Raw genomic sequence first — 13,141 nt, forward strand, 5'->3', positions numbered from 1 at the left:
GTGATTCTCGCAGAACTATCTTGGGCCAGGAAAACGTTATGTTGAAAAGAAGGACAGAACCTTCTCTGTCTGAGAACCCTGTCTTGCTGTAGTAAATTTTTGGCCAAATATGTAGCCTGAATTTTAAAGAAACATTAATTATCTAAAACAAAAAGAAACCCCACCATACTGTGAAGAGTGCTTAGCTGCACAGGTATATACATGCTTTGAGGAAAAGAGCCATGAAACGGTGGAGTAGGTGGACTAGCTGGGCCCAAAGGAGAGAAAAGGAAGCCACTGCTGCAGGGCACAGTGCCTCAGCAAGGCGCTTGGACTGGGCACCCAACTCAAATTTTGCTGCAGACCTTGGACATGAGACACAAAAATCTCATTTCAGGCATTTTCACAACATTGTTTTGCTTTCTCTCTCTACCTGGCATCAAGCTGAGTGAATGGAAGGAAAATAGAGCAGGCAGGTGGCAGATTTTGGAGGACTGAGGCCCAGCGCCAGGGGGAACATGAAGATTAAAATTTTAATTTTTGTATCAGTTGTTTTGCCTCTTTTATCTTGTGGCCTGTTTAAACTTTTGCCTTCTTATGGTCTGGAAAGTGCCCTCAATGCTTCCACTGCTGTGTTGTGGGCTGATTATAGTCTATGACTAATTTGGGGATAAGGACTCACTAAGTAAAAAGACCAAAATAAAACCCTATTAAGTTGAGCTTGTCTGAGGAGAATAATCAGCTTCACCTTGTAAAGATAAGGTAGAGGAATAGCAGATGGCAGTTTTTACTAGCATGCCAGTGCTGTGCAATGCCTCAAAAGGACTGGATGGTAGATTTCAATCTTTTTTTTTTTTTAATTGCTATAATAACTAATACACAGGAATCTTGCCATCAAAAAATCTGGAGAGAGTTAGAATTAAACATTCTCTTCTGTGGGACCTTACACTGCAACGGCATAATTGGTAATGCTGGTGTCCTTAGTGCTGCTAAAGAAAAGACTCAGTCACATTTTACACTTTTATTTGGATTTAGGTCAACAACACAGATAAGATACTTTGGTCAAACACAAGAACAGGTTGCTCTGCTGCTCTTTGCTGGCTGCAATAAACAGCAATGTGGAAAAAATGCTGGTTCTTACTGAACATTGAATGTAAATCTTGGATTAGCACATAGAGCTAATAAATACATTGCTTGCGTTTAGCATTTTAAAAACAGAATTGCACATGCAAGATGTAACCAGGCTACTGATCACTTTCACCGTTGTCCCTTTACCATTTTTAAATTTTAAGCTCTTTCCTCACCTTGTTTTTCCCAGCAAGAAAGAAGAATACAACATTTTGCTGCTCTACCCAGTATTTCAGTGATTGGTCAGCTGATTTTGACAGATTCAGCAAAGATCACATTAAGTCCTGGATAGAATTGGCATCTCCTCTATAGCTTAACTTGCAACATTATGCACTGTAGATAGGAATGGAAACCCACTTAAGTGAGGTGAGAGATCTCCCTAAAAGCTGATGAGGTGAGGCTTATATCAAGCAAAGATATAGCAGAAGGACTGATGTGAGAGCAGTTCTTACAATATCAGGAGTAAATACTAGTACCACACAAATAATGACATATCAATAATATATTGTACAAGCTTATGCAGCAACACATGTTGATTTGCAACATTGTACAGTTTAAATCTAAAGTGCACGGCCTCAATCTGAGGTGACAAAACAGTACTATCAATATAATAAAGGCAACACAATTACAGACACAATTTATTTCTTCTTCTTACTTCATGTCCTCGTATTACATTGAACCAATACTCCATTTATCTGTTTTAGATGAAATTAAAATGACATTGCACTTTTTTTTTTCTCTTCAAGTATTTTTGAGACAGCAAAACAATATTGCTTTACAAACAAAAGTTGGCCATTTAGGCAAAGTTAAAGCCAAAACTTCAGTAGGGTTATAAGTAGACAGGCCCAAGCCACAAAGTTCTTACCAACATTTCCAGATGTTGAGGGGGGAAAAGGTATATATAAGTTTCCATGCCAGTGTCGTTCCTAGTGCTAAGGAATGAGGCAGCACATAAGCTCTGCAAGAGGTTTCTAAACCTCTGCCACGGTTTCTAAAAAACACTTGTGTGGCTCTGCATGGGCTGTATTAGGCAGATGTAGCCTTATCTCATTTTTTCAGCAATTTCAAAATCCTTTGAAAACAATGATGAAGTCCAGTAATGGGAGAAACCTTTGTCAAATCTGTTTGGCACTCAGACTCCATTACTGCCATTCAGAGTGTACTTGCATTTAATTTAGATCATATCTTGCAGACCAGTATGTTTATAAAAGTCCTTACCTTGCTAATGTAGCTGTGAGATTTCATGCTATTTTTTTAAACAGAATTTCTGTCAAATTTAATTTTCAATGTAATTTTGTATTTCTTGTAAAAGAAATGGTTATGATGCAAGCAGTTAGATATGTGACTTTTTTGGACGGGCGTTTTTAACACAGAGCGAAGAAACTGTATTGATTGTGCGTCTGCTTGGTTAGGCCATGTGGGAAACATAATTAGGAATAATAGCATCCTATTGTTGTACTGTAATTGATCTTATTAAGTGGTTTTAAGAGCTGCAGTACTCTTGAGGTTTTTCAGTAATCAACCTTGGAGATGTACAATCCATGTGACAGAGAGAAATGAGGCACTGGTACCTCTTAAAAATACATGTGGGCATATGTTTTAAAATAGGCAGTAATAAATGTTTGAGGCACCTCCATCAAAAGAAAAAGAATCCTAGTTAATTTTCGGTTTCTGTCCTTGCAGTTTCATAACCCATATAAAATAAAATCTTTAGTTTACAAAATAGGATTTTATATATATATATATATTTGCTTTTGTAAAACTATACCTATTTAAATACATTTGAAATGTTGCTATAGGTAAATTAGAAACTCTGTTCTAATACTATGAAAAAGACAAAATACTTTCACTTTTAAGCATACAGCTTGTATACTTTGTTTCTCATTATCTTCCTTCCCCCAGTTTGATTTTGTCACCATTTCGGGCAAATTTTGCATCATTCTGTCTGATTGCTTTTAATTTAAAATAGTCACTGTGTTAAAATTGGAGATAAAATTGTAGGTATCTTCTGCTCTTCCTTATATATTTAAATGCAGCTTTTTGAGTAGCTAATTATTAAAGAGGTATTCTAAAACTCAGGAAAGGACTTTAAAGGAGCCATGTTTCTTGATTTTAAACTGTACTCTACTCCAACGCCACAATATAGAAATAGATTTACTTTGGAACAAACCACAAATACATTCGCACAGTTTGTGACAACTTAATTGTCTACTTAGAGGTCCAGGAACAGCCTTTCACGCTCGATTATTATAAATCTTGTCCCAGACGTTCTATTTCATCAATCAGGAAATCAATGTCTTGATGAGTTGCTGCTGGGTTTGAGATGACCATCCGGAAGAAGTTCACTTTGTCTCCCAGAGGCTGATAGCTCACCATGGTTGTTCCATACTCCATCATCCTGGCTTTTATCACTGGGGCCACCTATAACGGTGCACAACAAAAAGCAGGGGTCATTACTATTATAGCAAAAATCAGAAGATTATTATTATTATTATTATTGTAACAAAAAGCAGAGCATGTTTTATTCTTCTATAAAGAGCTGCAAGAAGCAGTTAAAATGAAAAGAAGTCCAATCTTGAAAAAAAAATTAACTTCTGTTAAGGAATAAGTGGCTCTTTGAAAAGATGTTGGTTTTATCCTTTTCTTTGTGCTGCTCTTAAAATCACTGGGGATTTCTCCCCCCTACTTTTTCAGGATTGCTGACACACAACTGGCACACAGTAACTGCTTTCTTTTTGTATCCCTCAAACATATTGTGGCCATCATTTTCCATCTTTTTTCATGTGCTAGAGTGGCATTCTATGATCAAACTATTGTTACATTTGCCCAATTTATGGACTGCAGTTTACATGAGCTGCAGGAAAAATAGCCAGAGTTCAAGTAAGTGCTCCAGCAAAGTGACACACGGAGTACAAGTTGGAAGAGCAGAGCGAGGTGGTGCCAGGCTCACCCTTAGCATAATGTCCATGGAGGTGTCATTTGCAGAACATAGCTGGGTGGCCTTGCCCTGTGCCTCCCTGGAGATCATTTGGAGGATTCCTGCCTGTCAGGACTTCAGTGCTCATCACACGATATGCTGGATATTGTTGCTTACCTTTGCAAGGCGGCTCATCCTTTCTTCGTTATCTTCCATACCGCGTAAACTGGGAGGTATATACCAGAAGCAGACGTTTGTGTGCTGAGGCTAAACACAGAATAATAATGGTTCAGACTGTAAGAAATGCTCATAATATCTCAATTGCAATTATGCGCATGCCTTTCCCTTCTCTCGTACATCATATTGTGACAGCAATCAATGGCTTTCATTATTGTAGTCCGCTGAGAGTCATCATCATTATTAATGCAGAAAGGATAATTTTAGGCAATTTATTCCCAGGATGTCAGATGCAGAAACACATTGCCCAGCTGTGCAAATATATTTATCCCCAACTGGGAAGCATCTAGACTTTGTAGGTGCTGTCCCCTCAAGAGGCTGAAAGGAACATGTGGATGAGAAAACAGTCTATTAGAGATAATTTAGATGTGAGGACCATGTCAATTACTTTTATTACATGACTGCATAATGAAGAATCTGGTCTTGTAAACAGGCCTCACAGATGGCCTAAGCTTTTCTTACCCTTTAGAAATTCACTGCTTCTCAGTTTGGTGCAGTTATCTCCCGTATTAATATGCATGTATCTAGCACCTTGGGAGGCTTAGCTGACATGGAAACACAGGGTAGAAAGGCACAAAGAAGACTCCACTGACACTGTGCACTTTTTGCTGTCTCCCAGCAGTTGTCTGCCTTGCTACACTCTTCTTTGCTGGTTGCTAAATGGATGAGTTACAGAAACTTTCCCTGCTGTCGATTCCTTTTATCATAACAAGACCTGGCAGACCAAATTCAGCGATGGTGTGTGATTAGATAATGCAGTGGCATGTGGATGTGGAATCTCTAAAGTATGGGGACACATATTCCTGTGCTGTAGAGCCAGCACTCCAGTTAACTATACCAGGGAACAACATGCAGGTATAAAAAGCAGAAAAAGCCACAGGGCAGAGAAGAAAAGCCAGAATAGATTTTTTTTCACTCTTACAAGGAAAACCTCTGCGTGACAGAGGTGCCTGTGCCAGGCCACATGTGCCGGGAGTGCTGCAGCCAAATGCAGGACAGAGCTGCAGAGCCAGGAGCACCGACAGTGCAGGCTGTAGCCTGACCCTGCCAGACACCTCGCCCTGGGGGGAATCACTGCAGCTGGAGCTTGTGGAAACCAGCCCTGGGACATCTGTACCTGTTGCCTCTCCCACTCCGGCCGGCCGTGGTCCCCATGCACGTGGCGCGGCAGCAGGGAGCAGGGCGGGCTCCTGTACCCGCCTGCAAAGCAGATCCGATGCCCCAGCAATGAGCAGGGGGGCCCGCGTCCCCACAGCCTCTTTCCATTACTAGGAGATTGGCTGTCACTGTGTGAATGCTGCTCTAGCCTGAGAGGCCAGTGCTGAGCTCTCGTGGGGTGAGACTGTACTGTCAGAAACCCTGTGCTCAGCTGCCTCATCTCCCTGGCCCCTGGATCCCATAAAGAACGATAAACAGCTGCTCTCATAAGGGACACTGCTTTTTATCACACACTTTTTGGTTTGACCTGTTAGTAACATCCCAATACCTGACTAAAGCAAGTGCTGGTGACCAATCAGATTGCTAGGTTGCAATACATACCTTTCCATCAAACACCATTTCATAACCTTCTCTGTTCTTTATTTTATTATATAGGTACTCTGCAAGTTCCAAGCACTTGTCAATTTGTGCTTCAAATCCTGTGGTTCCCTTTGAAGACAGAGAGAGAGAGAGAAAAGAAAAAATTAAAGTTTTGTGACTATCTGTCCTGTGAACTGACACAGTGACAGGAACATGCAGCACTTGTCAAAGCAGCAGTACAAGTCACTTCTCAGGAGTCTCTGTTGGAGAGATTAAGGATCTGGTTCTGTCAGATGAAGGACACTTTCCAATGCAGAGCTCATCCATCTCTCGCTTCTGCCACTGACTCCCCTGCGATCACCTCTGTGAAACAAGAACAAGACCCATCTCAGTGCTGAGCAAAGCACTTGCAGTGCCTCTGATGAAGGGTGCCCTTGGTGGTGGTTTCTGCGCAGAGGCAGCCTGGGCTGACAAGGACGAGGGCCTCTACAAAAAGGTGTTGAACTCCGTACATGGGGAGCCTTGTATTTCTTTCAGGACAGGGGATTTTAATCTCCCAGAGGGGATGAACTGGTACCTTTTCCTAGCATATTAATTTTCTTTGAAATAAAACACAAAATGGCCAGATGTTTTCAAAGACCAGGTTAAGGCTTGTAGCAGTTGAACAGTCTATTCAGGTACTGCCCCGTCTCCACCGCATTTGCATCTCCACTTTCCTAACAGGTACTTTATAAATCAAGAGCTCCAGGAATTCCCGCTCCTTTTCCCTGACAGGAGTCACCGTCCTCTGGTTGTGAGGCTCCTGGGGTCCCCAGCTGTGAGGCCACAAGCCAAGGATCACGGTGTGGGGCAGGGGAGAAGGAGGTGAACAGCTGGGAGAGATGAACTGCTTGAGCAACATGCATCCTACTTGGTAACGCCAATGTCACAAGTGGGGTGCGAGGACAGAAAAAGCAGTACAAGAAAGTATGTGCTCTATGGGAAGACATGTCTTTGAATAATGGATGTGCATCCCGATAAACCTCGCTCTGGCACTGCAGAAGTGACAAGCTCAGGTCACCATCACTCTGGGGACAGAGGTTCTGGCTCAGGGGGGAGATAGTGCAGCCCCAGAGAAAGCCCCATGGCTTTCTAAGACCACCCACCACTGCAGTGAGGCCAGCCCGTCCCGCAGCCATTTCAGCCACAGAAAGTGGCTGCCCACGAGCCTTCCTTCACAGGCTCCCACACCTCCAGCGGTACTTGTTGTCTGTCGCAGAACTGTTACCAGAGGTTTAATGAAACACATGAGGCTCTTTAAGGCTTTCTGGAAATGAAAATATTGATGTCATCTCTGAACAAACCTGAAGGCAACCTGACATAATAGATTGAATAAATAGGTGAAAGAATTTATTTAGCAACATTCTACACTTACAAGCGAACTGATGATTACGGCTCGTATTCTCAGAGGATATTATTTTGAGGAGATCTACTGAAAGCTCACTCCACATTTACTGCATGCAGTGGAACTAGGATTCCAGTCTTGGAATTGCCATGTTTAATTTCTGAATGTCATTAAGATAAAATATCTTTATATTTCCAGAAATGTTCCTAACAACATTCTTATACATAGGATATACAGTGTTGGAGTCCTGAAGTTGCACAAAGCAAACGCGACACAAAGGCATGGAGTTCAAGTTTCAAAATGATCTGTGCTGCTTTGAACCTAAATTGTTAAAGGTATATAAAAGAGAGAAAACAGTAATATTTTTTCTTTCATGTTATATATGAGAAATTCAGGTCAGATAGATAGTATCCAAAATGGTAATTAAATAAAAGAAACCTGCATCTGGTGTGCATTATTTTAAAGCAAACAAATACATTTCAGGCAGTCCTACCTTTGCCCTCCACATGAGCCATAGTTTGAAGACATCAACATGTCGTCCACATTGCAAAGCCTTGTCTCCAGTGTCGTAAGACAGGTCGTAGTGCTTGTCTTGTTGAAAGAGGTAGGAAGCATGCATTTGATTGCAGCTCTGCATCAGTCCCTTAAAGAAAGAGAGGCACAAAAATGTAGCCTGGGCACAAATGTGACTACTGTTTCCAGGGTTGCTTTAGGTCTAAACAGCAGAAACTAAAAACATGCAAATAAAGCATCCAACTCAAGTGTACAATTGCAAGACAAAGATCTAAAAAAAGACAAAACCTGACTTAGCTGTTTAGTGGGTTCAGTTTCTTGTTTTCCATCTGCACCCTCAGGACACTTTGGTACCTGACCCAGGTATGTGCAGGCCTCTCTGGCTTTTGGCTTTCCGGGAGCCAAAGCATTTTTAAACAAATTTTGCACATTGAAGTTGTGAGCGCCATTACATGTACATTATTTATTATATACATCTCTTTATTCCTTGTTCTGGTTTCCACTTCTCCTTTCCTTGGAAGGTATAATTCAGGTTGAGTCAGATCAAGGTAATGTGATGACTAATCTAAAGAACACCACACCATTTTCCTGCCTGATTTTGTCTCTGCCTCTTTTTTTTTTTCCCTCCTTCTTTGTAGGTACCTGTCTTTTTTAAGGAGAGATCCTCTGCAAAGCCTAGTGCTGCAGAGCACTTAAGTGGTGCAGAAAACTTTAAAAGCTTTGCACAGGCAAAAGAGCCTGTGACCTCTAAGCAACCACCTAGAGCTACCTCTGCATAGAAAGATACTGTTTTGGGAGGCAGCTTTTTGGGAGGACCAACAGCCAGCAATGTGAGCAAACCTGTCTCATGGAAAGCATGAGGTTTCCTTTTTAGCTTTTAAGTGAAATGCAGACAGTCATGTTCTGTCTCTAGTGAAGTCCTCAGCCAGGTTTAAAATATACCTTACGGCTGTTGCTTAAAAGTGCGTTTTCCAGTCCAAGAAGAATCAGAACTTGGCTGTTTATCATCAAGTCTAACCTCTGTAACTCAAAACTAAGAAAAAATAAAGGGGAAAAAATTGGCTTTCACTTAATCTGAGCCATCTGTTCTCACTGGAGCTCAAGGATGGTACTGACTTCACCCAGGTAGGATTTGTCTAAGGGAACTGACCCAGAGGGCAAATAAAAGCCAGCTTCTCTCTTCCTAAGCACAACCACTTTGTGTACAATCTGTTGTACAGCTGTTAGCAAAACAGTAACCAACTTTTAGATAGCTGGGCTAATAACTGCTGGTTGTATAGCAGCTGTCCCAGTAACCAATAGTTATATGAAAATTACAGGCTTGAAGGGTAATTCAAGGCCTAGTAATAAAGGAAATGTGCACTTTTTATTCCAACTGAACTTAGCATTCCCTTTTAATTTCCATGCTCCCCAAAGTGAATATATGAATCAGAGCTGGGTTGAAATATCTCTCATAAAAGTTTGGAAAATGTAATAATGCCTGGATTCTCAACCAAATGTCATATTGCATTTACAGCATACCATTGTAAGAGGACTAGATTTTGCTTTCAGTTACAATCTATGCTACACAGAAACTAGAGAGATTACACAGCTGTTCCCCACAAATTAATTTAGAACATTTTGAAAGCAAAGCTACAAAACTGTGCAAAGCTATTCCCTATCAAACCAACTAGACAGCATTTTAATTCCCTCTTGCACTCATAGCCTAAACAAATCACTAGAGGTTTCCTTCTCAGTTTCTTTTATAATCTTCATCACATTATCAAATATTACTATGACACAGTTATGAGGAAACATGCAGGATTTTCAGAAATAAAATATCAAAAAGATCCAGGGAAAGAAGTAGATGGAGACATACCTCTTCTCTCACCAGCAGGGCTGAACACTGCAGTGGGACGCCCATCATCTTGTGCGGGTTCCAGGTCACCGAATTGGCCCTGTGACAGTAAACCACTCTCAACTGAGATACTACACACTGTGGTGAAACCATGGAGACATTTTGTAATAAAAATGTAGCAAAGGGCATCTTTCTTTTTTCTGAGTAAGCAAAGCTGGAAATAACCATGAGTGTTATTAAGAAAGCAATGCCTTCATGAGGGACCTAATTTGCTCTAGTTGCTTTTTGGATGACAATCCTGGCAATTTACCATGGGATAATTGCTCTCTCTGCTAGGCTTAATCAGTATGAAACTTTCTGGAGAGTCATCTATACTTCGTAAATAAAAGACAAGCTTCACAAAAACACCCACTTGACTGATGAACTTTCTCAAGGAAGATGGCTCCTAAAGATGGAGATAAGAAAAGGGCAATTTAGCAGATTCCCTCCCTTTGATTCTTGTTCCAGTAAGAGTTAAGTAACACAGGCATTTCTGAAAACTCCTTTAAATCCTTCTGGGAAGCTGTGAGTCTCTGACTAAGTTGGAAAACCTGTCCAAAAATAATTTTTCTCATTGCTCTGTTGATGGTAAACTCTCACATATCTTTTGACCTTAGTTGGGCTATGATAATTCACACAACCAGAGGATCAGGTCCCAAATTACTACTGTAATAAACATAGCACTACACATCTACATGACAAAGGAGCCTGCTGATCTTCAAGACACATTGCAAAACTAGCTGTCAGCCAGATGTTGTGAATGAACAGGCACAATAAAGACTAGAGAAGAGACTTTGGGACTATGGCAAGTGCTGAATGGAGAACTGGCCAGTTCTTTATTGTTTTAATCCTGTGTTATGCTCGACTGGTTATTTGTAAATTACTATTATTACATATGCTGATTAGCCAGTGGATGTATACATTAGCGTGCCATTTGGCAGGCTGTCAAGGATGCATAGCGCACATGATTTGATTTGGTTCAGTGGTTGGAGTTTTGAGAGTATACATTGGTATAAAGAAGTTGACTTCTTTATATGTAGTTGACTTCTTGGCATGTAGCTACTTAAAGGACCCAGAATGCACTTGCAGGTAGCAATTCTGTTCAAATCTGGCAATATTGTCCTTCATAGGATATGGGTGTATGTAGGCTCCTGTCGTTTCCCGCGAGGTTGCTTTTTACTCCTTCAGCGTAAGCGACTCCAAAATGCTCATGGGCACTGTGCAGCACTTTCTTCTTTGCTATTTAAAGACAACTGTGCAGGGGCCTGATGAAAAATCTGAAGGGAACAGTCTTCACAGGGAACATCTGGCCACTTGGCTGGGCTTTTCGAGTATTTGGCAGGTTTTAATCAGCTCAGAGTCAGTCATCTGATTACAGTGCCAGAGCTAATGATTCTGAACAGGCACTGAGGTCTATGGATTTCCTTTGATATGATACTTTCTCGTTTTTATCTGTGCCTACACAGAATCAAGCAGAAATTCTTTAAGAGCCTTCTAGGTAACAGTAGTGGTATGGATTTTCTCAAGCAAAAGGATTATTTACTGACAACAGCCAGATGTTAATTACTTGCCTACAAAATTTAATTTACCCTAAGGTCATCTATTTCCTCATATTCATGCCAATTGCACACACAACACAATTACTTACATAAAATACAAAAATCCATTTTTTTATTTGTTATCAGTTTTTCTGGGCATCTGCCATTAGTATGTGCTTAAATAAAAAGCAGACTGAAAGTAAGAGGGAAAAAAGCAATATGTAACCACAAGATGTTTTTTATCTTATATTTGTTTAAATAACTGATACCAAACACCTGCGTGATTTTGTGACTGTGGATCTTTCACAAGAAAGAAAGAGGAAAAGTTTTCCTTTAGAGATTCCTAGTGGATAACTGAAAAGTATTAAGACTGACAGAATTTGGCCCTCAGCCATTATAAAAGCAGCCTGAGATCCAGTAGATCTCCTCTAAAGGTGCCCACATTTGATATTTGGACAAACTGAAATGAGCTGCTGTGTCCATCAAGCAAGGGAACAGGACTGGAAATGACAAATTCCATTAATACATCGACTACCATGTGGAGGTGGCACTTATCAAAATACTGGAGGAATTCTAGTGGAGTTCTGATCTGAAGTGTAATATTTAGAAACATCTTTAATAAAGGTTCAACCCAAACACCTCATTCTAGCAGAATTACTAGAATGATTGCTAGAATGCTCATAGATTGCTGCACAGATTTTTCTAACGTCGCATATTTGGATGTATATCCTTTTTAAGTCCAATATGTAAGTTTGCAATGTTCAAGGCAGCCTTGGCTATAAATTAATAGAATCATTGGCTGCTCTCCGAATTCTGCAAATGTGAGATGTATAAGAAAGGAATGGAATCGTCAAGGTGTCCTCCTAATCCTTAGGAACAGGATCAGGAAGTTGTTTGCAATTTTAATTGGCCAGAAGCAGCAATTCTGTCATTAGGAGATAAAAAGGGCAGAGGAGAGTAATAGCTTAATCTTAAACAGAATGAGCTTCAAAAAATATACATATGTATCTGGCTAAATCTAGTCCAGCATATTGTTCCCAGCAAGAGGCCTGGGAATAACACAAAGCAAGACAAGCACCCCAAGTACTTCCCCAAGTGATCTGAGAGGTTCCAGTCATTTGTGACTCATGGACTTCCTGAACGGGTTTTATTTGTCTATGTACTTATCTAGTCTCCCTGTAAACACAAATTTTAATATCCTTTGGCAAGGTGTTCCACAGTTGAGCTATACATTTCTGAATAAACAGCTGTTTGTAATTTTAAGCTCAGTCTTTGAAGATACCAAACTAGATTGCTATCATTTATGTTCATCTGTGTGTATTTGTAATGTTAATGAGCTCATGACCATCACTGTGTACACCCACTTGCAGATTTATGGAGAAGACCTCACTAGCACGGCTTGGGGGACTGCATCCTTTCCATGAGTGGCAGAGCAGCGCTCAGAGACTGACATGACCTCTAGCCAAATGGCAGGTGCAGCCACCTTTTACATTTAGACTTCAGCATGCAAGATCTCCAAGATTCATTTCTTAAAGAAATGCAATTGCTAACCATTGAAGATAGTGAATCAGGGGGTGACACAGAAACCATGCTAGATCTGAGAATGCACATTGCAAGAACTAAGACGACAAATATGAAATGTCCACTGGTTGTTCTACTGAAAAAAAAAAGGAAAAAAGAAAAAGCAGCACCACAATGAACATTTAGCATTGTTACTTCGACCAGAAGGGCAGTTTACATGATTTTTTCGTATTTTATTCAGACCTAATATTGACCAATTTTTATTTGTCTTTATAGGCATTGCTATGGCAATCAAAAATGTGTTAAAACACCTAATAACTTGTTAATAAATCATACCTTTCAACACCATTTAACTTCCATTTGTGCTTTCTGGACATCAGCAGCCCGCCACCCCATGCTCCCTAGAAAGCAAGACACATTATCTGAATGAGGAGGAGAGGTCTCTGCATTTCCCTATGACAATATCTGTGAATACACATCAGTGAGGGGCAGATGGGGCCCGGGGCATTAGCTGAACTAACAATTTCTTT

The 13,141-nt window shown here is 40.5% G+C and overlaps 1 protein-coding gene across 1 annotated transcript in view; it reads right to left on the reverse strand.

Annotated features, from left to right (window-relative positions):
• Window positions 1–985: 985 nt before the first annotated feature.
• Window positions 986–13,141, reverse strand: part of GAD2 (glutamate decarboxylase 2) — a 35,462-nt gene continuing 23,306 nt past the window's right edge. Inside the window, exons 11-16 of the mRNA XM_088533971.1 lie at window positions 12,948–13,012; window positions 9,535–9,613; window positions 7,657–7,806; window positions 5,801–5,908; window positions 4,202–4,291; window positions 986–3,528 (exon numbers count right to left, since the gene is read on the reverse strand). Coding sequence (XP_088390097.1) covers window positions 3,355–3,528; window positions 4,202–4,291; window positions 5,801–5,908; window positions 7,657–7,806; window positions 9,535–9,613; window positions 12,948–13,012 — 666 coding nt within the window. The 3' untranslated portion in view covers window positions 986–3,354. The remainder of the gene's footprint in view (window positions 3,529–4,201; window positions 4,292–5,800; window positions 5,909–7,656; window positions 7,807–9,534; window positions 9,614–12,947; window positions 13,013–13,141) is intronic.

This window comes from Tinamus guttatus, unplaced genomic scaffold, assembly GCF_059628265.1.
Source record: "Tinamus guttatus ecotype Peru unplaced genomic scaffold, ASM5962826v1 Tinamus_guttatus_pri_ptg000530l, whole genome shotgun sequence".
NCBI classification, from domain to species: domain Eukaryota; kingdom Metazoa; phylum Chordata; class Aves; order Tinamiformes; family Tinamidae; genus Tinamus; species Tinamus guttatus.